Source organism: Momordica charantia (assembly GCF_013281855.1).
Source record: "Momordica charantia cultivar OHB3-1 chromosome 5 unlocalized genomic scaffold, Mcharantia_2.0 BLBB01000005.1, whole genome shotgun sequence".
NCBI classification, from domain to species: Eukaryota; Viridiplantae; Streptophyta; class Magnoliopsida; order Cucurbitales; family Cucurbitaceae; genus Momordica; species Momordica charantia.
This window is the reverse complement of record NW_028275163.1, coordinates 23,781,416-23,808,182: the sequence shown is the minus strand read 5'-3', so window position 1 is coordinate 23,808,182 and position 26,767 is coordinate 23,781,416. Positions and strand designations below refer to the sequence as shown.

General features: G+C 34.5%; 4 protein-coding genes across 5 annotated transcripts; 3 read left to right on the top strand and 1 right to left on the bottom strand.

Moving 5' to 3' along the window:
* Positions 1–3,545: 3,545 nt before the first annotated feature.
* LOC111014931 (2,3-bisphosphoglycerate-independent phosphoglycerate mutase) lies at positions 3,546–5,505 on the bottom strand. The gene is made up of 2 exons (XM_022289802.2): positions 5,195–5,505; positions 3,546–3,954 (listed from the first exon to the last, which is right to left on the bottom strand). Exons 1-2 carry the CDS (start codon positions 5,397–5,399, stop codon positions 3,683–3,685), a joined length of 477 nt encoding a protein of 158 aa, XP_022145494.1. The 5' UTR covers positions 5,400–5,505; the 3' UTR covers positions 3,546–3,682.
* Positions 5,506–10,649: 5,144 nt separating this feature from the next.
* LOC111015153 (protein REVEILLE 8) lies at positions 10,650–14,966 on the top strand. 2 transcript variants are annotated; one of them, XM_088123823.1, is made up of 9 exons: positions 10,650–10,973; positions 11,641–11,698; positions 11,787–11,910; positions 11,997–12,155; positions 12,274–12,363; positions 12,475–12,584; positions 12,838–12,897; positions 13,995–14,538; positions 14,651–14,966. In XM_088123823.1, exons 1-8 carry the CDS (start codon positions 10,804–10,806, stop codon positions 14,088–14,090), a joined length of 867 nt encoding a protein of 288 aa, XP_087979949.1. In that variant the 5' UTR covers positions 10,650–10,803; the 3' UTR covers positions 14,091–14,538; positions 14,651–14,966. The 2 variants fall into 2 exon arrangements, with proteins under 2 accessions (XP_087979949.1, XP_087979948.1); XM_088123822.1 differs by having other exon boundaries at positions 10,651–10,973; positions 12,259–12,363.
* A 1,431-nt stretch (positions 14,967–16,397) lies between these two features.
* Positions 16,398–18,756, top strand: LOC111015034 (large ribosomal subunit protein uL4). Its single transcript, XM_022289941.2, has 2 exons — positions 16,398–17,568; positions 18,386–18,756. Exons 1-2 carry the CDS (start codon positions 16,462–16,464, stop codon positions 18,497–18,499), a joined length of 1,221 nt encoding a protein of 406 aa, XP_022145633.1. The 5' UTR covers positions 16,398–16,461; the 3' UTR covers positions 18,500–18,756.
* Positions 18,757–22,386: 3,630 nt separating this feature from the next.
* Positions 22,387–26,186, top strand: LOC111014967 (APETALA2-like protein 3). The gene is made up of 10 exons (XM_022289849.2): positions 22,387–23,437; positions 23,539–23,564; positions 23,673–23,703; positions 23,784–23,871; positions 23,975–24,120; positions 24,272–24,316; positions 24,398–24,501; positions 24,643–24,782; positions 24,860–24,976; positions 25,697–26,186. Exons 1-10 carry the CDS (start codon positions 22,881–22,883, stop codon positions 25,958–25,960), a joined length of 1,518 nt encoding a protein of 505 aa, XP_022145541.1. The 5' UTR covers positions 22,387–22,880; the 3' UTR covers positions 25,961–26,186.
* The last annotated feature ends 581 nt before the right edge of the window (positions 26,187–26,767 follow it).

Genomic DNA, 26,767 nt, shown 5'->3' with positions numbered 1-26,767 from the left:
CCATTTATAATTGTTTTTCTTTTCTTTTTTTTTTTTATTCATTTGCTTTCTGCTTTTAAATATCTGGTTTATAAATTTTAAACAAAGATTGTAATTAAATATCTGCTTCCTAACCAAATTTTAAAGAAACAGATCTTAAATGAGGATTATAATTATAATTTTTAATCTTAATTTTGTTCCTTTTTTTTCAATTTAGTTTCATCAATCCTTAGCGTATAACCATGAAGCTCCCAAGTTGTTACAAGTTCAATCCCAAAAATCAAGAAATCTTGGACTACTATCTTTTTCACAAGATTGTTGGAGAGTTCAAGACTCCGCTTCAGTTGCCCGTGATCGATCTTTATAGTCAAGAACCTTCCGAGATATGGGAAAATTTGGGATGTACTGATGGAGAAGACCTCTATGTTTTCACTAAGTTGAAAAGGAAGCGTACTCGCGTGATTAGAAAAGTCAGTGACTCTAATGCTGGCACTTGGAGTGCTGAAACAGCACCTACTAAAATATTTACTACCACCACTCCCGAGATCCTACTGGGTACTATGAAACGTTTTCATTACGAAAACGGTCAAGATTGTGGTCCATTTTCATGGATCATGTACGAGTATTCTCTCGATCCCTCCATTTTACCGTCAACCACCACAATTGATATAAAAGATTCCTACGTACTCTGCAAGATTAGAAAAAAGATGAAAAATGTTGAGGATTCTCGAGAGGAAGTTCCCACGAAACGACAAATTGTGTATGATGGTCCAGATCCCAAACGCAGAAAATTAGTACAAGTAATGCACAATGAATTTCAATTTTCGAATGATAAAGGACTTGGTGGTGTTGTGTGGTAAGATTTCATTTTTTCTTTTTTCTTAATTATTATATTAAATTATTTTATATTTTTTTTAGTAGGGATCGAACTCACAACCTCATGGTTTATACTTATGACTAATAATGACGACCTCTAACGTTTCTTTTTTTTTAATTTAATATCGATTGTCTAAATATTTTTAATTATCCCTCGAGTTTTAAGGGAGTCAGATAGGTGGTAATTTTTTTTTCATAATAAATGATGCTAATATGTTATTTTATAATTATTTCTTCCCACATAATATTTTATTAATTTTTCCTTAATAAATTGTTACTCTAAGCGAGAGTTTAATTTGTTTATAGTCCGACGATACAAATGGAATCGTCTCATCTAAACCTCGAAGAGTTTCAAAGGGAACTTATATCGATGGAAACTGTCGATAGGTAAGATTCTAATTTTGATAACCAATGAGTATTAAGGTATTGATATAATTTCTTCGTAGACATATATCGCACTGGTAAATTTATTATTCTTTTATAATTATTCTAATTATGATAATGAATTGGTATTAAGGTATCACTTTTAATATTTTATTTTTGTTCATAGGCCAACAACACAAATGGGATCTTTTATTCCAGACTTTGAAAACATACAATTTCCGAGAGAAGGTGAATTGTACAAGAATGTGGACAACCTTAATACTTAGTAAGTTCTAATTTTGATAATATCAACAATATCGAAACGTCTAATTATATTTTTTAATACAATACTATAGATTTGAATTTTTTTATTTTAATATTAAATAGTTTAAAAGTTCAATATTCATTTAATTGTGGATAATATTTGATTAATTTTTCTTTAATAGTGACTATATAAACAAGACTATTAACAGTATTTTAACTCTACAGTCCAACTGCACAAATGCAATTTTGTGATCCAAATTCCAACGATATGCTATCTACTCATTCATGGTAGGAGTTTAATTTTAAATGATAATGCATGTTTCTTTATGTATGCTTTTTAAAAATAATTCTATAAACAATATTTTAATTTTGTAGCCCAACGCAAGTGGAGTTATGTCATAAAAAATTGGACAATATGGAAGGTTGGTCTGATGCATGGTAAGATTTTATTAGATAATGAATTGTTTACGTTAGTTCATTCATCTGAATTGTAGGTATTGATTTATTTTTCTTTAATAATAATCATAAACGAGATTTAAATTTTTGTTAAAGTACAAAAACACAATACATGATCAAGATCCTTATGACAAGATTATGAGGCAACTCAAAGAATGCCACAATAATATGGATCCTACCAATATCTAAAAACATTATAGTACTTTTTTTAAGCCGTCAATTTTTTTTTTTTAACTTTTATCGTTAATAATTGAAATATGTGAATTTATTTTTATCAATAATGATCATAAATAAGGGTTTCACTTTTTTTCCTTATAGTACAAAAATACAAATGAAGTCACGGGATGAAGATGAGTATGAAGAGCTCATTAGGATACTTGATGCAAGCAATAACGTGGAACCTACCAATATTGAGAAAGATAATGATTTTGATAAAGAATGGTATAGAAATAGTCCTCTTAACTTTCTTATAAATGATATTCCAATTTTATAATTTTTTTTAACCTTTTATGGTTAATATCGAATATGTTGATTTATTTATTCTTAATAAGGACCATAAAAAAAATTTTAATTTTACGTACAGCATAATAACGAGATCACATGATCAAGATGAGGATGAAAATGCAGAATTTGCTGAAGAGATACGGAGAGAACTCGATCAATGCAATGATGTGGAACATGCCAATATAGGAGAAGATTATAGTTTTCAAAATGAATGGTGGGGAAAATCCGTTCATAGATGATATTCTACTGTGCTTTTACTTGTTAATAACATTCTTGTTCACAATTTTTGTAGTTTTCCATATGATATATTCATAATTTTTTATGTTGATATACTTTCTTCCCCCATAATTTTGCAGTTAGATTTAAAGACTTTGGCATCGCGCATTCAACTTGGAGTAGATAGGAATTTTTAATTTTTTTTAGTTTAGACAACGAGTGTAGATGACTTATATGCATTGAAGATAACTTACCTACATTGAACTTTATCTTATTTAATGAATATTATTGAGATGAGGTAGATGATGAGGGTGCTAAAGCTATGCTAACTTTGTTGGGATATCTGGGTGCATCTCCTGATTCCTTATCACCAATAATTTATTTTTGTGAAAAATAAAGAGCATTTGATATATTCTCATTTCGATTTTATCTGGGTGCTTTCATGACACTTCTAAAACATTCCATTGTTAGCCTAATTGAAATAATGTAATAACAAAATTTTACAAACCAATTCTTTTAGGCCATTTGACACCCATTTCTTTTTTCTTTTTTTTCCTATTTTTAAAAATTACTCTTATTTGCTCGTCATTTCTTCAATATGTAATTTTCACATTCTAGAAAACAAATTTGAACTCTTAGTCAAATTTAAAAAACAAAAAACAAAAACGAGTATTTGAAAACTAGTTTTTTTTTAAGACTTAGATTTTGAAAATATTTAAAATATATATATATATATATGCAAAAAAAAAAAAATACAGAGGTGAAAATATGTGTGTATGAAAGTATATTTGAGTGGGGATCCACTAATGATCGTTAGACCAAACAAGACCAAAGACACTTCATTCAGGATTAGATATGGACCAAATTTTCCACTAGAAAGCTCAGTATGCATAACAGAAACCCAAGATTCCATTGAATTTTCACACAAATTTTCACACCTTCCTCAACTGAATCCGTTTTTACGATCATCAACATTATCAGAAGAAGCTAGTTAGGACCAGAAAGTTTAAGACTCCAGCAAAAATCACTTATTAATTGGTGCAAGAATGGTATAAACCAACAAGAATGTGACTATTACAATTGCACCTGCAAGAGTAAACCTTGGACTAGTCCACAGCATCAGGTTTGACCTCTCTGTTCTTTTGATGGGATCTACTTCCTCAGACAATGGGTATTCCGACCTCCGCGGGTTCCAGCTTACGTATTTGTCTGGAGAGAAATCGGAGAAGATGGTCTTTTTCCCGCGCTTTCTGAACTTGGACCAAGCCTTGTCCCAATCGGTTGAGAACTTATCCCCTGATAGACATAATGGGCAATCAATGATGTAGAGTGTAAATTAGATATTTGATATGATTCAGCAAATTAGAGTAATTTAACTTCATGCCTTGCAATATGCGTATCACCCCTGCTGAAAAACTTCACAGGCAGTGGACTCATTGGCCCAAAAAATGTCTGGGCAAATGAAACATTTACTTTATGTTGTTCAAACGGTTGACATCCATGTCGAACATCAGCTTGATCCCACGACATTACATTTGGTATTGGAAAACTCAGATATTTAGCTTACAAATTAAAAACATCCAAGTTACTCCCAAAGATGTCCAACTGTAGGGGCTAGGGATGTTTGAAGAAACTCTCCAAGTCTTAAGCTCAAGTCTCCAAATCGAAAACTTAAAATAATCTAAATCCCTTTTTACTCTCAAAACTTATTGAAACTGATCTTGGAGTGGGCAGGGCCTTAAAGATTAAAATTTACAATATATATAATCAAAATTGGCAGTTGGGTCATCTGATTTCCCTTCTGGATCTAGTGCTTCTATAAGCTAACTGATGACATTAAGAACAAATGACACTTGATTCTAGATGCTAGACATGTAACTCCTGGTCATTGAATAGAATCACTCGTTCAAAATCGAGGGACAACAGAAATACTGTTGGAAATGATGTTAAAACACATTCAGGAGATTAAGCAGCTTCTCTAGAATTAGAGCAGGGCAAATCAGAAGTTATATTCCTTTATCCGAGTGATCAAGAACATTATCAAGCTAAAGCATAGTACTGCTTTGAAAAGCACTTTGATCAAGAGCATCCTCATGCTTGGCTTGATTGAGCAATTCAGGGATGGAAAATTATTCATCTCGCTATGCACATTATCAAGACATTCTCCAACCAGTGATTGCTTTCATCGCTGAAACACTCATTAAAAGAACTTCATCGGCGAGTAGACAAAACTTGAACTAAACAAAATACTAAACCTAGTTTTAAAAGAAACGGAAATCCAGATTTCAAACTACAACTCCAATGACAACAACAAAAACGACGGAAAATGTGGAAAACATTTCTTAGCACTAATTCACTTCGGAAAAAGCCTCTACGCTAGTACGCCATTTCGATTAGTTTATTAAGCATGGTTTCCAGTTGATCCTTGGCATCTCTCAACTTAAAATCCAAAATAGCTAGAGAGTTCATCAACGAAGGAGAAGTTAAAATCAAACCTAAAATCAGTAAAAGAGAGAAAGGGATACCGATGCCGTACGTGTCTGATCATCGTTATCGTCGTCTTTTGGTGGATCTTTAGGCCTCCTCCCCAAGCACAGCGGTACCACCGGCGAGCAGTTGTAAACAGAAGAAGAAGAAGATGACGACGACGATGGCGACGAAGATGATTTCTGTTTGTTTCTCGAGAAAAAGCTATGAGGTGCGATTATGGTTCCGATTCGAGCCTGAATATCCATTAACATCGCGGCAGAGATTCCAATTCCAGCTTGAAACGCAGAATTCAGACCCTGGTCTGCATCCACCGATCCGCCTGACTGGCCCCCCTCCCTCGTTCCTTCTGTTATCCCGCTGGGAGAACTTCAAGCCTCTAAATCTTCCACGTCATCCGAATCGTCGCCTATGTGGGCCCCGTGGAACCCACGTCAGCCATTTTGGGCCTTTCCTGAACGCGAGGATGAGTTGGGCCTGGCCGTTCGATTTCTCCTACTCTTGGCCCAGTTATAAATTGATTATTTAAATGTAAAACCAAGTAGTGTCTTCTTTTATTTCTGAAGAAAATTGTGGACTCACATAATTTACAAGTCATAATGGTTGGGAAAAACACTCCTGCTACTATGCTCACAATAGAATAGTTAACCGTTATGGTTATAGTAACTTTTTTTTCCTTTTCCAGAGTTATTCAGCAAGTCACAGTAAACTACGCAATAAAAAATCAGAGAAAGCACATAAACGATACAAGAGATTTATATTGATTGACCCAACTATGACTATGTGTAGTCTTCTACGAGGTGTGGGTTCTATTATATTTGGGATAGTACAATGAGGATACAATTTTCTCAGCAATAATCACTCTCTAGAGGACTCCACAAAAACCACCTAGATTCTAGGTACTGCACCAATAGAAACCTAGAAATACAATAATGAAGAATCTCACCAATACTTATAAGAACTAGTTGCCGGCAATATTCTACAACTCGGGATCTCATCTGTCTCTATGCTGCCAACACACTGCCTCAGAGCCACCTCTCAAATTGTGCAACACTCTCAGCTGCCACTCAATTGTGCAACCACACAACATAAAAGGAAAAAAAAACCTAATCGAAGCGAAGTATATAAAGAATTACATCGTAACATTGAGACATTGTCCATATGATGTCTCAACGCTACGACTTTTGTAGCGTTACATCCCCGCCCGCGTGCCTGTGTAATTCGAATTTTCTTCGAATTTTGACAGCATTAAGAGTGCACTCTCTTCAACCAGCATGGTTTCTACAGCATCCTCATTCCATTTTCATTCTTTTCTTCCTATCCTCCATTGATTTGGCCCCACCAATCCCAACAATAATATATATTGATAAATTATCACGAGACTTTAGCAGAAATATGCAAACAAGAAAGACACACGTTATTTGGAACATAAACAAGAAAGACAACAAAACACAGCACATAAACATGAAAAAAAAGAAAGTAAATAACAACCCATCTAGAAAAAGAAATCTCATATCCTATCAGATAGGATTAGACTTCTATTCACACTTTTAGTACACTAATGTCAACAAAGTATATATTTTCTACAAATTAATTTTGGAGGTTGGAAATCCACCACTAATTAGTTGGCCGCTGTAACTTCAATACTTGAGAAGTTTAACTAAATGCTAATGTGATGTTTGTTAACATTTAGGTTAATTCGTTGATTGATAAAATTTGTATAGCTTATTAAAGAGTTTACACCTCAATGGTCCCCCATATTTATCTTTTGAGTATTACTTCTCAATGTTCTGGCACCAACAATTCCCTACTTCCAAAGCATGTGATCTAATGAGCATTTTGACACGTGCACTTTATATTCATGTTGGAAATTATTTCGCTAAATTTTGTCATTTCAAATTCACACTACTATTGAAAAATTGACACCTCATTATTTAAAAAAATATATTTTTTAACATTTCTCTCTTTTACTTATCAAATATTTAATTGTGAGAACAAAATCAGTATGAGTCAACTATTTGTCATTCATGTTTGTTAAAAGGTATTTTTTAAATAAATAATGTCACCCACGTGTCAACCCCCTATTGGGCTACATGTCTTGGCAGCATGCAATTGAAGATGTGGAAGTATTATTGCTTTATCTAAAAAGTCAAATTGAAACTGTGGAAGTATTATTGCTTTATCTAAAAAGTCAAATTTTTAGCATGAACTCGACTATATGATGGACATGAATTTTCAAATATTGCAATAGAAATAAATAAAGATCAAAAAGAAAGAAAAAGACTTGATTAGAATATGATATTTTTAATCCTATCGAAATTTTAAGGGATCATTCAGTTCAACAGAAGAGTGAGATAATTTAGATTTCTCATGTCTTTAAAAAATTATATCAGGTAAGTTATGTCTTATTATCGTATACATGTTTGTTTTAAATGTACTGGAAACTCAAATTTTTAGATATTTATCGTACTTGACCTTTGTTTGTGATAATTGTATAGAGAAGTTTAAGAATGTTGAATAAATATGTTTGTCTTTTTTCATGGCCGGCCCATCAAAATGCAGTAAAATATATCGGTACAAATCAAAATTTTATATATTAATGTAAAAAAAAATTGATAAAGTTAGAATTAATTAACATTGGTAGGAAAAAAACAGGAAAATAGAAAAATGCATAAAACAATATTTAATTTAATAGATGGATATTTTAAAAATATTAACTACGTTAAACAACTTATTATTAATAATATGATTGTTGGCTTTTTAAAAGACACGATGTAAATATTGATTAATCTTGTATGTGGATGTCAAATTATAAGAGAAATATTGAACATAGTAGATAGATATTATATTAATTTATTATAAATCAATTTAACACTAGTAAAATGAATATTCCATTTATATATAGCGTACTCTATTTATTTGTTTTTTCTTTTTTCTTTAAGAGAATATATAACTTACTTTACATTATTTTTTTTCTTTCTTTATTTTTATTTTTTAAATTTTATCAAGCACTAAAGGCGGATATGACATTAATGCCCCCACCGCATTGCCTTCTTTGGCAAAACACGAGCCACTCGTGTCTCATTCTCCCGTCTCTGTTTCCTTCGCTTCTGTGCCGCGGCCCGCACGTTAATTGTCGTTTTTCGAGGAAAAAAATAAATATATTTATTTATTATTTTATATTAATCACATGTGGGAGTTAACCTTGCCACGTGTCGACAAAAGAAAGAGTGTGGAAAAGTTTGAGCGTTGATGACCGGGGTAGTTGGGCCCACCCAGCCCAAATGTGCACCACTAAAAACAAGTGGGCAAGAAGATAAATCTCGGCCGTCGGATCTTGTGGACACTATAACGTCCAGCGTGTAAATCCAATCCTATTCCTAACAAAAAGAAAAAGAAAAAATAAATTCGGTGTTTTTTTATTTTTTTTTATTGGCCTAACGACAGAAGTACGAGAACGAGAGGGAGACAGAGACGAGGAGGTGGAGTAATCAGGGATTCGTGGTCCGCAATTACTCGCGCGTAGCTATCCAAAATCTGTTATGGGCCCACTTTGTGTCCCGATTCCCGATTATTAGGCCACCTAAATTGTTGAAGAACGCCAAAACATCGGCGACAGTGTCTCCTCCCGTGTAGCTTCAGTTCAAGTCTATTGAACTTTATTATTATTATTTCTTAAAAAGAAACTAAAACCATTTTTTTGAATAGAAAAGTTTTTATTTGTTTGGAATATCGTTTTCGAGGGCCTTTTTTATTATTATTATTACTAATTTCTAAAAGGCTAAGTTTCATAATAGCTCGTTAAATTTTAAATTTGTTGAATTTGGTATCTAAGAGATCTATGTTTTATCGCATGTTTTATAAAGTTAATTAATTTATTAGATATATATTTAATTTTTGTATCTAATAAAATTCTAAATTTTCAGTTTTGTATGTAATAAGTCAATTATCAACTTGAACATATATTTCGATTGTAGATTCGAATCATCATCACACCTGTTAATATACTAAGATAAAATCTATAATTTAAAAATAAATGTTGTCAGAGTGAACACGGCTATCTAACCAAAAGATTGTGAGTTTGATCCTTCATCCCACATTGTATTCAAAAAATACAAATCAAATAGTGAATTGGATAAGAGACTAATAAAAAAACGATGATGAAATATAAAAATAAACATTATAAACAAATTTGATAACTGTAATTTTTTGAAACCGTTTTTTATATAGTCTAAAATTTATGATTGAATGGCTTGCCTGTGTTAAGGTAATTTGACTATAAATTACCTCATAAACATGTAATTTTTGTAGAACAATAACTTAAGAAAAGGTGAAAAAATACGTTAAAAGATTAAAAATAACAATAATAACTAGTAAACTGAAGGAAGACAATTAATAAACAAAATCTCATATAGTATTTATTTTTTCGGTTTTTTAATGATATATAATATTTTGTTTATTGTGTTGATCTTAATATTATATAAAATAAAAATTCTAAAGCCAACATAATCTCAATTCATTTATACATTACTCACCTCAAATAAATATCAAGCATGGATCAACTACCCAACGACAACGTAAACAAATAAGTGAATACAATAATCGCCTTTATATTTATGTAATTTTAAAATATTATTCGATATGTAATGGATATTATTTATGAAGTCATTAATTACATTTAATCAATTGTAAATATGACATTAATATAGATTATAAAAGTCAAAATTATACACAAAAGTTAATATGAACAAATCTCTCGTAAACTAAGAAGAACACAAAACATAAAGAAGGGAAGATGAATAAATGAGAGTAAAGAAAAAATGTGAAATTTATCTATTGACTTACATTGAGATGTGTTTTACTAAAACTTCGTATAAACAACCACTATTTATAAGATTTTAAAAATATAAGTTATAAGAGTTGATATAAATCGAAGACACGAGAATTATGACGATTAATAAGACGAGTTAATAAAAATGTGTAATTTATAATAATCATGAACATCCAATCAAATCAAATATATTGAAGGTAGTTTACATGAATAATTTATCGACATCTATATATATCAAAGACTGGTCAATCCAAGAGTATAGATATGTATATATCATCCTTATTAACTTATTTTATATTTTATTATATCAATATTTTATGGTGTGTCATTTTTTTTAGTACTCTAAATAGTCAAGAGAGGGAGAGCGTCTTCGTGAAACACACGAACAATTCAAGAAATCATTTTTTTCAATTCAAATTTTAGAATACAAGTCTTCCGAGCATGAATTGTTAGGGTGTGGACAACTTATAGGTCTTCGAGTAAGAATGAAGCCGTCAATAATTTTCATTCGTAATTTCTTCTTAATTTCATCGACAAAAAGCTGAATTTGATCCTCATGAATCTATCGTCTTATATCAGAATCCATAGAACACAAGAGTCAATTCTTTAAAAAAATAATAATAATAAATAAATAAACATTTAAAATGGATTATATACAACGACGAGGAAGGCAATGTACGGTAGGCGATTAAATCGTTTTAATCGAACGCTTCGTAGTGGCCAACCAAACGAAAGGTGTCAAATTTCGCTCCACAAGTTTTCTCACCTTGCCCGCCACTGCCTACCTTCCTCCGTCTCTGCTCCGATTCAGCCTTATCACGCTCTGAATGATTATCGATCAGATGAACTCCAACGCTTCCAATCCACAATCTTCCATGGCGGCGTCCACTGCTGCAGATTCCTCCGGCAAGAAGGTCCGGAAGCCCTACACCATTACCAAGTCCAGAGAAAGCTGGACCGAAGAAGAGCACGACAAATTCCTCGAAGCTCTTCAGCTGTGAGTTTCTTTAGCGTTACTTGTAGTTATCTATGAGATTTCTTCAACTGATATTCATCTCAATCTCTAATTCTACCTTCTGAAAGCAAATAACTAAGTCCTTCTTTGGAGATGATTACTTTTGTTATGAATTGCTTTATAACTTCCGGAGAAAGTTTCGTCTCCCGCATATTTTGTAATCTTCACGACTTTTTTTCTGGCTATGATGTTGAGGCTGCGTGGTTTTAGGATTTAAACTTCGAGTTATCTCAACTGTGATGGTGTAATTTTAGTGTTCTCGCTCTTCGTCATTCCATATCGCTTGATTATGTTTCATCCAGAATTTAGTCGTGGCGTCGTTATGAGCTATGATTTTATTGCTCTGTAATCCGAGGATTTTGTAGGTTAGTTATTAACTGACGTGAAATCAGAGTGCTGGAGCTATGAAAAGAATCAATTGGAAAAGAAAGAATCGGAATTGAGCTCAATTCAATAGAATCCCAAAAAACGAATAGGGAGAGGTCATTTTTTGAGGAGAAACTATGCACTTAATTTATAATTTCACCTCTGGTGGCAATTTTACGATTTGAGATTAGAAATTCGCTCATTTTTATCCAGTAACTGAAGAGAATTGGAGGAGAAGAAATTTACGAATTCAGCAATTTTAGAATCTATGTTAAATTTTCAGGTTTGATCGTGACTGGAAGAAAATTGAAGATTTTGTAGGTTCAAAGACTGTTATTCAGGTGAAAGACGGTCGATTTGGTTTGTTGGAGCTTTTGCTCTATGATTTCTTCCGACAACATGATCTTTACTCTACAGTCCATGCTGCAGATTCGAAGTCACGCCCAAAAATACTTTTTGAAAGTCCAAAAAAATGGAACGATGGCACATGTACCTCCACCACGCCCAAAACGCAAGGCTTCACATCCTTATCCACAGAAGGCATCCAAAAATGGTACGGCAGTATGATTCATAAATAAGCAAAACATATATTTCAAATCTTCTAATTTCTGATGCACTTATCTAACTCCTATTTGACAGTTTTGGTACCGTTGCAAGCATCAATGGCTTATCCTTCTTCAGTTAATACCCTAGCACCTGGATATTCTCCTTGGGACGACACTTCAATAATGATCAACCCTTCATCTAGCAAAATCATGCAACCACAAGATGAATTTACAAATCTTCATAGATCTGACGGTAGGCATATTTATTTCAATGTAGTAGTATTTCAATGTAGTAGACTGGCATTGTAAATTGGACGTCTTCAGCTCTTACCTTATCACCTGATGATACAATTCAGCTGATATTGCATCAGAAGGGACAGCGATGATCATTAGTAGCAGCTTCAATGGTATTGGGAGCCCTGATATGGCTAACCAGGGAAAACAAGCTCCTATGCTTCACGGTAACCTTCTAGCTTGATTATATAACGTTAACTCCGTGTAAAACCACGTGTGAGGGTGGGTGCTTTTAGGTAAAACGATGATCTAACTTCTGTTTATTCGGTATCCTGCAGGTCTACCAGATTTTGCTGAAGTTTATGGCTTCATTGGAAGCGTTTTCGACCCAGACAGTAAAGAACATGTGAATAAACTCAAGGAGATGGATCCCATCAACTTCGAAACAGTAAGTTTGAAAATCTGTCGTTGTTCCTTTGACTTGTACTTCCAAGTATAGTTAGTGTCTGTAATTGTAGATGAATAATCAGCTAGTTTAGACCGTCGTGCACAATTAGTCGATTATAAATCATAGTCTGCTTGTTTATTATGCTCAGTTACAAACCATGATGATCATTAGAGACTCCACATTAATGAGTGTAAAACACCCTTCTGGAAATTACCTCAAGCACTCGCTCATAACTACAGTTGGTGACTTGCAGGTTTTGTTGTTGATGAGAAACCTCACTTTTAACTTGTCCAGCCCCGACTTTGAACCACTCGTAAGTCTGGCATACTTCCATTCTCCAAGTATATATATGTCTGCATCTGTCTGTTCTGCCATGTACTTTTTAGTATCAGTTGCACATGTTTTTATATCTTGTGCCAGAAGCCTCTCTCCCTTAGCATGGTTGGTTATGAAAAACCTTGTGCTTTTTATATTTGATTAGAACGAAGTAGGAGTGTTAATGGGTTGGATTGAAATACTTTTCAAATCCAACCAAATTGTTAAGAGTTGTAAATTTATTCAACCTAAACAACTTTTATTAAATAATGAATCCAAACAACGCAAACCTTAAATATTTCGGTTGAGTTGATTCAGGTTATTTGGGTCACTCATTCAAAATAAAAATGTAAATGTTAATATCTTAAACATTTATTTACATATTTTTCTAACACTAAATCAAGATGAATGTTTATTTTTGTGGTGAAAAATTACACCCAAAAAACTTTAAAAGTTATTTTTAAAAGTTGGAGAATGAATAATCCATAAAGAATTATTGAATGAAATAAAATTAAAAATAAATATATCCGTATATATTTTATGGTCAACGAGAGAAATGATTTAAAAAAGTAATAATGAGTTCAGGTTGGTTCGGTTTAATTCAAATTTGTTTTAGGTGAACTCTTGAACCAATCCAATCCATAAAGTTTTCATTTATTAACAGTATTGATTGGGTTGATTGATTTTTCAAGTCATCGGATTTTTTGAGCACCCCTAGAGTGAAGTTCTATGACTTGAAATGCAATTATACATTCCCATTTTATTGATAGAGTGGACTGTGAAACCAGATTACTAGTTGCCGCTAGTTACCTTTGAATTCTACAAAATCTATTTTCTTGAGGGTTTTGATCCAAGCATTAAACATTATTCTGCTTTTCTGAAAATGCGTACTGAGCTCTTTTGCGCGTTATATTATATCGAAAAGACGATTCTTAGAAACTGACATTGTGTAATTCCCACATTGAAGGATAACATTCTGGAGACTCTGGTTGATAGTCCTTTTGGAATTGAATAGTAATGTGTTCTCCGCACATTGTTAAGCATTCGAAAAATGTTCTGATCGGTTTCTATGTTGTCTTAACTGATTTGTTTCAGAGGACAGTGTTGTCAACCTATGATGTCAATACTAAAACAGTGGCAGTCACAGCAGGAATGCCTACAAAGACGCATACAGATGACATATCCTGTTGAATAACGTAGTACCTAAAACTAGCTCATTACTCTGTATCACCTCTTATTTCATCTGCCTATTAATTTTCGAAGTCGGAGTGTTTGAAAGCCGCCCATACAACGGTAGCCAGGGCAGTTAGATCAGAAGATTGGGTTAAAATTCTCCGACTGATTCTTTTGAGGCTCTTTGAATTGGATCCTCATCTTGGCACCTCACCAAGGCTCCCACTTCACTGGTTTGGCCTATAACCAAATGTATATTTTGTAAGATCTGTTTGATGAAATTTTGTCTTTTGCTAATAAAATACAGCCCGTCTCTACGAGGGCACATATCGCTCGGATCGTTGAACTGGAATGTGGCTCGTTTGCAGAGTGGTAATGGCTGGATGCGCATTTTCTCGTGCTTGTATTGTTTCACCACCTCTTTTGTAGGTTGTTTTTTGCCAAGCAACCCGGAGGAAGGAAATTGGTTAGTATATATAATAGAAATGTGTTTCTTAATAATAATCTTCCTTCCCTTCTAGTTATTGTCTATTCGACGTTATACATCTGTTTAATTTACATTCGTTTTCATAACTCAGTTGGTAAGATATCTCATTTCATGACTAAAATGGAGATCGGGGCAGATCAAGATCATCTAAGAAATATAGATCTATGTCATGCGAGATCACTTCTTGGTATAAAAATATAGCTAATGAAGTGCCTTTTATATTTTATACTTTTTGTTTTCAATTTTTGAGCAACATGGAATCCATGTGGTAATTGTTCATGTTTCTCGTTCCTCGTTCCTCATTTGTAAGTAGGTACAAATTTTGGAAACAACAAAATCAAGTTTTTTTATTTATTGTTCTCGTTTTCATTTCTGGTCAAAACATTAATAAAAATATTATTTTATCATTTTTACTTGTAAATATTTTGCTTAAAAGTGTTTCAGTTGAATCATGTTCAAGTTGGATATTAGTTGACTCACTAGTTAATCGACTTCTATTTGATTTGTTGTATCAGTTTACCATAATAGTCATAGGTGATATTGTCAATGAGATGAACTGACATTATCTTGATCAACATGGTGCAATGTATCATCCCATCGTCGAGATGACATTTTATGACCAAAAATTTATATGATCAATATATCAATTAATTCATCGTGGCTCCAAAATTTAAAATTTGAGTTAATTTAATCAAACTATATTTTTGGTCTATATATTATAGGGAGGGTATTTTCAAATTTTATTATTTTTTAGTACAATATGTGGGGGTGGAAAATCAAACTCACAATCTCTTGTTAGAGATATATGTCAATTACTGTTGAGATATATCATTTTGACTTTTATTATTTTTTAGTTGTCTATAAGTCATCGTCTAGTTTGATTAAACTAGCTTTCTCTAATACATTACTTGATTTCAAAAAATATAATAATAAATAAATAAGTTGTAATATCGTGCAAATATATCTCAAATTTAGTTTAAATCCCATTGTTAACTAATAAGGTTCGTCCCAACACGAGTGTCAGTGTTAATTAGATTTTCCTCCAAAGTTGTTGTACTATTGATGTAAGTTTCAAAAGAAAAAAAAAATGGTTGAAATACTTTCAAATGCTATATTGAAAAAGTGTTGTCAAACCATTTTTTTTTTCTTTTTTGCATTTGTAAAAGTAGCAAAAGACTAATAGAAATTTTCAAAAGCAACCATTACTTTTAAATTTTGAATCAAAAGGTAAAACTTTAAAGCTTATCCCAGGAAAATTGAAGTCTAATATACTTTCAATGAACACGCAACCCAAACAATGATATATGTGATATAACATCCACAAAATTTTGTATTAATGTATTGGTGGTGATATTTATCAAACTCACAACCATACCTAATATAAATTTACAAAAGTAAATTTTAGCATAGATTAACTATATATATCATCTACTAAAAGTTTGAAAGCTTTGAGTCCTCACCCAACGTATTGCTGAACTAAAAATAATAATAATGATAAGTTACAAAGTCTAAGGATTGAAAATGAAACCATTAAAAAGAGAAAAAAAGAATGAAAAGAAAAATGAAAAGCTTCGATGAACAAGTTGTGTAGGATCAAGCAGGAAAATCACATGCCAGATCAAGCAGGCAAATCTTCAGGTTAGTCTCTTAATGGGCTGGATTTGAAGAGCCCATGGGCTAGCCCAATTTCAGATTACCTTTTAAAATTGGACTGGGCTTATAAAATCGGACTTCAGAGACGAACCATCACATGGGCTCCGGATCCTTGGCCCAAATTAAAAAAACCCTAATTCTGTTCCCAACCTCAACACGCACATATAAATTCACTCGATGATCCCTTCTCATTGTTTACTAAGAAGAAACCCTAGTTTTATTGCTCCGGCTCGCACTCCCCCGCCCAAAATGGCCGCCGCAGCCGCTCGTCCGCTCGTCGCCGTTCAATCTCTCGAAGGCGACATGGCCACAGATTCTGCGCCGACGGTGCATTTACCTGATGTGATGAAAGCTTCCATTCGTCCCGATATCGTTAACTTTGTTCATGCGAATATCTCGAAGAACAGCCGCCAACCCTATGCTGTGAGCAAGCGCGCAGGGCATCAAACTTCCGCCGAGTCATGGGGTACTGGACGAGCTGTGTCTCGTATCCCCCGTGTTCCTGGTGGCGGTACTCATCGTGCCGGTCAGGGTGCCTTCGGAAACATGTGTCGTGGTGGGCGTATGTTTGCTCCGACTAAGATCTGGCGCCGATGGCACAGAAAGATCAACGTGAATCAAAAGAGGTACGCTGTTGTTTCTGCCATTGCTGCATCTGCTATTCCTTCTTTGGTTATGGCCCGTGGGCACCGGATCGAGTCTGTTCCGGAAATGCCTCTTGTGATTAGCGACTCGGCTGAAGGAATCGAGAAGACCTCTGCTGCTATTAAGGTTTTGAAGCAGATCGGCGCATTCCCTGATGCAGAGAAGGCCAAGGATAGCCACGCCATTCGTCCGGGTAAGGGTAAGATGAGGAACCGTCGCTACATTTCGCGCAAGGGTCCGCTGATTGTTTATGGCACTGAAGGGGCTAAGCTAGTTAAGGCCTTCCGCAACATTCCTGGCATCGAAGTGGTGAATGTGGAGAGGCTTAATCTTCTGAAGCTCGCTCCTGGAGGTCACCTTGGGAGATTTGTCATCTGGACTAAGACTGCTTTTGAGAAGCTTGACTCCATTTATGGATCTTTTGAGAAACCATCTGAGAAGAAAAAGGGCTACGTGCTTCCGAGGTCCAAGATGGTTAACGCTGATTTGGCTAGGATCATCAATTCCGATGAAGTACAATCTGTTGTTAAGCCCATCAAGAAGGATGTGAAGAGACCTTCATTGAAGAAGAACCCTCTCAAGAACCTTAACTCCATGTTGAGGCTTAACCCATATGCTAAGACTGCAAGGAGGATGTCTTTATTGGCTGAGGCACAGCGCGTGAAAGCTAAGAAGGAAAAGCTTGACAAGAAGAGGAACATTATCCCCAAGGTATCTCTTAAATTTTATTTTCCGGATATATAATTTTTTGTTACTCTTTGGTTGTTTATCAACGAAATATGTTAAAGGTTTTTTATCGCTTCATATGATTTGCGGTTCTTTTGTGGAATTTGGAAATAATGCTATTCAAATGTTATGATGACAGTTCAAAATACGATTCTATATTCTGTCTGCAGTGAGATGATTAGATCATAGTATTGCACTAGGAACCGTAAATATTTGCAGCCATGCATTCTGCTGTCATTTGATTAAGATGTGGTGGAACTTGGAACCATATTGTTTTCTATACAAGGTTCTAGAATTTTGTTAGACCGTTTGTAGTATTGTATTCGTGTGCCGCTTTCAACTTGGTGGATGAGAATTTTCTGCTTTGCAAGGTTTTTGTTGTCACTTTATTCATTTAGATTTATACTTCACATTTTCATAATTTCACCTTTTCCACCCATATAATTGAGAACTCCTATTTTTGAATGATAGATAGCATCTGTTTCATACGACATTGATGAAGTATCTGTGAAATTTTGATCCATTCATTTCTTGGAACCTTGAATGTTATTAGAGTTAACTAGTTTCCACAGTTTACTTCCTGGTGTCATGAATCGCATTTCTATTTAATAGTCTGTATTTTAATTAAATCGGTTTTATAGTGTATGCTCATGCTTTCTTTATAGTTGAATATTACTCGCCAGTTTTAGGGCGTGTTCGAATATGTCATTTATCTTAGATGAATGTAGGATGAGTTTCTTGCTTTTTTCATGGTTTGATATTGAGACCGTTACTGACCCTTTTGTTCCCGTGTTGTTTTCAGGAGGATGCCTCAGCAATTAAGGCAGCAGGCAAAGCATGGTACCAGACAATGATTTCGGACAGCGATTACACCGAGTTTGAGAACTTCTCCAAGTGGCTCGGTGTCTCCCAGTGAACTCGTTTATCTTTGACAATTTCATAGACCTTAGTTTGTTAATTAAATTTTGTACGCTGCTGTTGGTGCCTTTTCCGTTTTGCGTCATGGAGGGAAGTAGGTGGGTTAACGACCCCAACAAAGGTAATAGTCCATATTATAAAGGTTGGGTTCTAGAGCTCCTCCTACTTCCTTGCCTCCTTTCTTGTCTTGGTGGAAGAGTATTTATTTTTGGAAATGAAATTGAACATCTGAAGAGCTTAGGAGGTTGCAGTTCAGTTTTTTGTTTTACACTGTCAACTTATATTTTAATTTTGAATATTTTGTTTACTATTTGATGATGATGATGCTTATAGGTCCTCCATTTTTGCAATGAATGTTCATCTTCATGTGATTTTAGGTATTTTCTAAGTGGGTTGTAGCATTTGCACAACATAGATTATTTCTCATATAATTTTAATCTATATTCCTATCCTCTGTTTCCTGGTTGGTTTGTTGGGTCATCCTGAAACTAAGCTTTTTTTTTCCACTGAAATGGATCACTATAGTTTTGAGGTTATCATCATGTGTTGTTTTGGTATTTGATTATTTTTGTTGACTTATTTACTGTTATATTGTCTATGTGCTTCTTGGTATGCCAAGAATGATGCAGATAAGTTTTTTGTTGTTGTTTGAGAGCGAGCGTGGAACTGGGCCTTCCTTTTACGGCCCATATTTCCAGTCCAGCCCATTATTTGTAAACAGGTGGGCTATCTTACGGCCCAGTGTTATGTTTCATGTCGCAGTCCTCTCCTGAAGTAGAACTGGGCCTGTCTGGTACGGTGCTCTCTATGCCGTACCCTTCGGCCTTCACTTGCATCTGTTTTTTTCCAAGGATTAAAAATACAATACAAAATTTATAGATATTCCTTTTAGTAGGTGAAATGAAATGAAATTGAAATATAAAGTTGACCATGAAACTGATATAATAACAAATCTGATGGTGTCGTTTTCAAAATTTCTAGAATTTCGAAAAGAAAAATAATCGCGGGGAAGAAATTGTAATTGTATTTATAATAGACTTTGTAGCATTTGTATTCTTTTTGTGCTTTTTAGGAAGATTTTGGGGAAAATTTAGGTGGAATGGTGGTAACTGTAGTGGGCGACTTATTGAAAATTTATATAATTTGATATGGCAGGTGGGAATGATGCACTAAATTAGGACAAGAATTGGGGGTACCTTTTTTTTTTTTAATTTAAATGAGAGTAAATGGAAAAGGTGGGATTTTTATTTCAATTGGTGCTTGAAATAAATGCCTAGGTATATCAATTTTCTATTATTGTTATTTATCGTTAACAAATTTAATTTATTAATATATTTTTCTAAATTTTGCTAATTTAATATTCCTCTTTAGGCCAGAGGAATTTGTAACGACTATTATTGAGGCCCCATCTTTCGGAAATTAACCATCTTTTTTTTATGAAGTTTTTCTGTTTTCGTAACATAGAAAATGCAAAATCTCACTTTCCGCTTTCTTTTTGTTTTTTTAACACAAATATTAATTTATCCGAAATATTGATTTAATTATAATAAATATTTTTCTCTTGTTAAAAATATTATAAGTTTTTTTAACTTCAAGAGTTGACGTCCTAATCAATGACAAAGTTATAATTTTTGTACCGCAAAAGCTATTGACATTAAATTCCAATGCACCGTACCGTACATATTCTGTATGCCTGACCATAAAAAACACATGGTTTTTTCTTTTAATTTTGTTGTTGTTGTTATTATTATTATGTTTTAGCTTATAATTTTATATTTAATATCCATTCTTGTCTTGGCATCAATTGTTTGCCGTGCTTTAGCTTTTTTCCTTTTTTCTTTTTTGATAAATTAGTTAGACATAAAGTGTTTGTCTTCCAATCTGATTATTTTTTTCAGAGTGATATTTATGACGGTATAACGTTTGATCTGGCGCCCAATTCTTGTTGTCTTATTTGTAGGTTTCTTTGTTAGACTATAGGATCCATCTTTTTTCTGCCATATACCTAATTTTTTTCCAAAAGTAAGTTAGTCGATTTACGGTGACTATAAATTTTAGATGTTTCATTTTGTTATGAATTATGTAATTAGAGATAAAAACACTTATCTATAATTAAACAAAATTTAATTGCAATTATATTTAGAGATTGTGTGAGAGACTTGATGCCCTTTTGGGGAAGGGTTTATGCAATGCAGGGAGAAAGTTTTCAAGCGTCTCTAAAAAGTGGATCTCTTTTTTCCTTAGGGATTTGCATAAAAGCGATTAATGATCATTAGTTTTCCATATTTAAATATATTATTTTGCGTAGTGGTAGAAAATGTTTGTGAAATGTGTTTGTACAACAAAATATGATCTCAGACCAATCAAGTTGAGGTGGACCGATTGAGCGAACGAATGAATCGGAGCTAGCTGAAAGAATGACTTGTACAAGATACCAAACACTCCGACGCTGAAGTCGGTAAAGAGATCGACTGTGATATTAAGACCGAGATAGAATCATATACCTGACTGCAGAGTGGGACCCCCAATTATAAAGCTTGGGTGTCTGATAGTACGTTCGACCGGCAGTTGAGCATGTCGAATTTCTGCTATTCCTATCGAAGATGGTCGTGTTGGTTGTGCAGAGTTTGGGTATCTGCACCCTGTTTTTTGCTAAGTAAAGTTGGTTGTTCCTGGGGTGGAACAAGTATCTGAGATCGTGCTACCTATTGATCATTCTGTTCTTCTGACTCGATCGTCTCGAGCCGCGGTGTAACTATCCTCCCTGCATCCTCCACGAGACAAAATGGTTTTCCCCTCCAACAAAATGTTTATTAAAATTCAATAAAAAAAATTGAATGTCTGCATATTAAATACACATTACAAGTTTGATATCTAACTTTGAGAGTTGTATCTAACAAGTTCTGACTTTAAGAAAAAAAAAAAGTCTAAAATTTTAAACTTTCAATATTGCACAAATTCCTAAACCTATGAAGTTTCTAATATGGTATTGATCAATTTTATATTTAATAAGTTGCTCAACTTTTTAAAATCATCTCACAAATAAGAGATATATTATATTCAAAATCAAAAATTGAAGGACTTGTTGAACACTTTTTAAATGTTTAGAGGACCTATTTACACCCTTATTGTTCAATAAATAAAATTTAGGTGCTTAGAATGGGGTGGAGAATCTTCATTTAAATTACTCGCGGGGAGGAGGATAAAGACCGGGACGGTAGATACACTAAAAAATCTTATTATTCTTCCTATATACACATATACTAAAAAGAAAGTTAGATTCTTCCCCACCCACCTAAAGAGGAGGATTTAGAGCATGTGTAAGTGAAGTTTCATCGTTGATTGATTAGAAATTTATGTAGAAAAGATATTTTATTGATAAATAATTTTTAAATAAAAGAATAAACAGAAAAAAATTTGCGAGGAATCCCGCTCTGAATTCTGGAGAAATCCTCGCCCTTGAGAAATTTTACAGGAATGGGGAATTAAATGAGTCCGCCCCATTCGATCTTGTAAACATCTCTACTAATTACTAAATTGAAGACCAAACTTATAATTTAACCCATCAGTTTAAAGAAAACTTTTCCAAGGGTCCTTTTAAATTCCTCAAATTCAAACCACACCCTATTATACTCAACAAGCTTTCGATTTACTTCCCCACAAGCAATCATGTGCAAACTATTTTCTTTAGAAAAACGCAAGTCATTGTTTCACTTATTTGTTCATATTTTACATTTAATTGTACAAATTGCATCATTCTCATGTACAAACTTGTTCTTTCTTTTTCTCTTTTTCCCTTCTTGCACATTCCAAAAAATGTGCCATTATTTTGCTTAAAAAAGGATGTACTATATTAAAGCATATAATGTATATTTTAAACCCAATCTCAAAAAAGGGAAGAAGAAGAGTAGTCTAGAGAGAGAGAGAGAAGCAGAGAGTGGTCTCAGTCACAATCGGTGTCCATTGGTCTGATTGATTTAACCTCCACACAGTTTTCATTGTTTTCTTTCAAAAAAACAACAGAAAATTGAAGAACAAGTGTAGTTTTTAGTGACCCCCACCTCCCCTTTTCTCCTTCTTCATCCATCGCCATGGAAATGGAGCTCCACCTCCAATAAATAAACGACTTCTCCCACTTTCTCTCTCTCTCTCTGCCCGTCAAAATCACTCTGAAACAGTTATGAGTCTGTTTACTGGTGACCCACTTCCACTTTTTTGAAATATCTCCATTGTTTTCTTCTTCTCCTTCTTCTTCTTCTTCTTCTTTCCCATCCATTTTTTTATCAGTTTCTTCCACAATGGTTCTCTGATTGAGTGACGATTGAAGTGTTGTGATGATGGGTTGATTTCTTTGGTTTCGCAATTATGCTTTGATTTCCATGGTTTTTGCAGAAGGGGGAGCTTCAAACCCAATGCTGGATCTTAATCTCGAATTTGTTTCATCTGGGTCGGCCTTCGATTCTGTTGAGATGGTTACTGGGAAGATGCTGCAGTTTCCGGCGAACAGAATGGAAAGCACCGGAAGCTTCAATTCGTCCTCCGTCGTTAACGGCGATCCTTCCGCCAGCACCACCGGCGATGAGGACTCCTCCTCCAACGCCGATGAGGCTTTCCCCTATTCTTTCAACGCGGTTCAAGAAAGCTTAACGGCCAAATCGCTCAGTCTTTCCGATGACCGCCGCGACCAGACGATGCAGCTCTTCCCGTTGACGGGCGGATTCTCTTCTGGTTCGAGTTCTCAGAAGCGGTGGCCGGAGGTTTCTCGGCCGGAATATGGTTATCGCGGCGGCGTGCCGGAGCGGGGAGCAACGGTACAGCCGGCGCAGCAACAGCATCAGCCGATAAGGAAGAACCGGCGGGGTCCAAGGTCTCGAAGTTCGCAGTATCGTGGGGTTACCTTTTATCGAAGAACAGGAAGATGGGAATCGCATATTTGGTAAGGCTTTTATTCCCCGAAAATTCCTTCTCCTTAAAGGTTGCTTGAATTTGAATCCGCCATTCTATGCCATTCTTGAGGATATTTTCTGCTCGTTACAGGGACTGCGGGAAACAGGTTTATTTGGGTACAGACATTTCTGATTTCTTGATTTTCTTGTTTCGAATTTCGATTCCATTTCATCCTTCTGATCAAAATCTTGTCCATGGCTATGGCTGTTTCTTACTTACTTCAGGTGGTTTCGATACTGCTCATGCTGCTGCTAGGTAACAGAAACCACTTTTCTTCTTCGTTATTTGGCCATTTTCCGTTGGATTTCTCTCAGAATTTTGATTTTCCATCTCAGGGCATATGATCGGGCGGCGATCAAGTTCCGTGGGATCGACGCAGACATTAATTTCAATGTCAGTGATTATGATGAAGATATTAAGCAGGTGGGCTAGCCTAAGATAATACTTGTTCTTGTCAGAAATTCAAATTCTCTTTTAACGCCATTGATTAGGAGCTTTTCTTTGGCTGCCATTAACACCTCCCCAGATGAGTAATTTCACCAAGGAAGAGTTTGTTCATATTCTTCGTCGCCATAGCACCGGATTTTCGAGGGGGAGCTCGAAATACAGGGGAGTGACTCTGCATAAATGTGGGCGATGGGAAGCTCGGATGGGCCAGTTTCTGGGCAAGAAGTGAGTCAAAACTATTACATGGTCTTACATTTTGAAGAGAAACATCCTTAGACTTTGTTTTCTGCGTTTTTTGGCTAATGTTTCTGAGATTTTTGTCTTCACTTCAATTCAGCTGTTTTTTGTCTTCTTTTTGTTCTTTCTTTCTTTGTAGGTACATTTATCTTGGTCTCTTTGATAGTGAGATAGAGGCTGCAAGGTCTTCCCAAATTATTCAAGTTAATTAGCATTTCTAACTTAAACCCTTTCTTTTAAACTTGATATTTTGCTGTTTAATTAGAGCTTATGACAAGGCTGCCTTGAGATGCAATGGGAAGGAGGCTGTTACCAATTTTGAACCAAGTTCTTATGTGGCTGAGATGGCTTCTGAGACTGATGCAGGAGGTCTGGTCCTTCCCTGTTCATACAATTTTTTGCTGTTTGCTCTTTGTCATTCTGTACTTCTAGTTCTCAAGAAGCCCGTTAGCTTGATCGAGATATGAGTAATAATCGGTATCGAAAACCGTCTTCCTTTCACGCTTGCAGAAGACAACCAGATTCTTGACCTGAACTTGGGAATTGCTCCCCCAAACAATCTTTCTGACGCCCAAAGTGAGAGCATTGACATTTATGGCAATGGCTTTCATCACGGCTTGCACGACTTTCTCGTCGATAGAAGAGCGACGGTAAGTCTCGAAACTGACTTCTGGCATTCCTTCTATTTCCCCTTTCATGTCTGCCTAACATCTAGCTCTATTGGCAGCTTGAAAACTCTGTTTCAGCAGCAATTCGATCATCTCAGGCATATGGCTTTGCAGTGCCATCTGATTACCATTCTTCTTGGAATGTTTCAAACTCCAGTTTCTTTCCCATCGCGAGGGTAATGCACCATTTTCCAACAAAGTTTACCAAACCATGTGATCTCTGTTCTACATATTCAATAAATCAATATCCATGGATAGATATACTGTTTGAATTTCAAAAAGTATCCCTAGATTCTTGAATTTTTCAAATTTTATATATTCAACCCATCCTTAACTTATTAGACATTTTTTAGAATTGCCTATTAGACACAAAATTGAAAATTTGAGGACCATCATGCACTTTTTATAGTTAAGAGACTTATTATTAAGCACAATATTGAAATTTCGATACCTATTAGAAAACTCTGAAAGTTCATTTAGCAAACTTATAATTCAACCTACTATTTTATTGTGTGAGGTCCACGCCATTCATTTATTATAGTTGGGGGACTACAATAGTATATATTCAAAAGACGTAAACGGTGGATATATTATTTTATCACCTGTGATCCACACTATTCATTTATTTTAGTTGAAAGGACTAATTGTAGTACACAATCAGTAGATATATTGTTTTATTACGTGAGGTCCACACTCTTGTCTTATTTTAGTTGAAGCGTACGTACTTCGTCCATTCACATTCACCCACCAACGCGATCGTAGATATGGTTCACGCGCGATCTGCGATCATTTATTTTAATTGAATGGACTATGTATTGTCTTTTTTTTTTTTCCTTCCTTTGATCTTCTGACTGTTAGCTGTGAAATAGTAACTCCATTGAAAATTTTCAATGCAGGAAAGAGCAACAGAGATGAGGAATTTGGGGGTTGGGTCATGGGAGTGGCAAATCCATAGCCCACCCACAGCCTCTGTGCCACTCTTCTCTGCTGCAGCATCATCAGGATTCCCTTTTTCTTCTGCTTCTTCTTCATCTTCTTCTTCAACTGCCATTGTTTCACCATTTTCAGAGCTCCATTGTCCAGCAATCTTCCACCACCATGCTTCTGCACCACCCATCTCCAACGGCAGCAACTTCTCCAACTTCTACTGTAGGAGTTGATGAACAAAGATGAACACACTCACAGTTCAAACTTCAAAGGTATTCTTTGTTTCAGAGAGATTATTATAGGTAGCCTTGAAACTGACTGGCCTTTGTATGGGCTTTTATAGATTCTCACCATATGGAAATTACTAGAGGATTTAAACCAAGATGTTGGGAATTTTAATACTTTTTTCCTATGTTTATGTTCAGTGAAGTTATGCATTTTAAGCTTGGTTTGCTCTTATGTTGTTTTGGTTTTTTGTAGTTTTAAATGTTCTAGTTTGGTTGCTTTATGTTGTGTGAAAATTCCTTTTTGAATTCTTGTTATTGAACTTGTGATATATTGAATATAAATGGGATTCGAAACGTGGATCTAAATAAAACGGCAAATTGAGTTAAACTAGCATGTCTCAATGTTAAGAAGTGAAATTTATATTTATCCGGACGTAATACTTTTTTTTTTTCTTGATAATGTAACATGCCAAATGTGTGGTAGAGATTTGAGTCGAAAAATTACTAATATTTTAACCATTTAGTTATGTTCAAGTTAATCGATAATACTAGTTTTATGAGAATTTAGGTTTTATTTTATATACCAACTTTTTAAAATCTTAGACTAGAAATCAAACTTAATCCGTGCAAATTCATGCCTATAACTAATCTAAAAATACATCATACAAATTCATATTCTTCAATTTAATTGGTTAAAATTTCGGCCTCTTCTAGTGAAAAAAATTCAAATTTATGAAGTTTGAGTTAATTAAAAAACAATGAGACAAAAACATCCTTAAAGAAAAGATTGAAGAGAGAGGAAAATGGTATGAA

Bases quoted from the DNA above. Each gene is read 5' to 3' on its own strand.
- LOC111014931 (XM_022289802.2), bottom strand. From the start codon at position 5,399: ATGTTAATGGATATTCAGGCTCGAATCGGAACCATAATCGCACCTCAT. The intron at 3,955-5,194 runs GTACGGCATCGG...TATGTCTATCAG, and splicing joins CGATAACGATGATCAGACAC to GGGATAAGTTCTCAACCGAT.
- LOC111015153 (XM_088123822.1), top strand. From the start codon at position 10,804: ATGATTATCGATCAGATGAACTCCAACGCTTCCAATCCACAATCTTCC. The intron at 11,911-11,996 runs GTACGGCAGTAT...CCTATTTGACAG, and splicing joins ACAGAAGGCATCCAAAAATG to TTTTGGTACCGTTGCAAGCA. The intron at 12,585-12,837 runs GTAAGTTTGAAA...GGTGACTTGCAG, and splicing joins ATCCCATCAACTTCGAAACA to GTTTTGTTGTTGATGAGAAA.
- LOC111015034 (XM_022289941.2), top strand. From the start codon at position 16,462: ATGGCCGCCGCAGCCGCTCGTCCGCTCGTCGCCGTTCAATCTCTCGAA. The intron at 17,569-18,385 runs GTATCTCTTAAA...TGTTGTTTTCAG, and splicing joins AGAGGAACATTATCCCCAAG to GAGGATGCCTCAGCAATTAA.
- LOC111014967 (XM_022289849.2), top strand. From the start codon at position 22,881: ATGGTTTTTGCAGAAGGGGGAGCTTCAAACCCAATGCTGGATCTTAAT. The intron at 24,317-24,397 runs GTCTTCCCAAAT...CTGTTTAATTAG, and splicing joins AGTGAGATAGAGGCTGCAAG to AGCTTATGACAAGGCTGCCT. The intron at 24,977-25,696 runs GTAATGCACCAT...TTTTCAATGCAG, and splicing joins GTTTCTTTCCCATCGCGAGG to GAAAGAGCAACAGAGATGAG.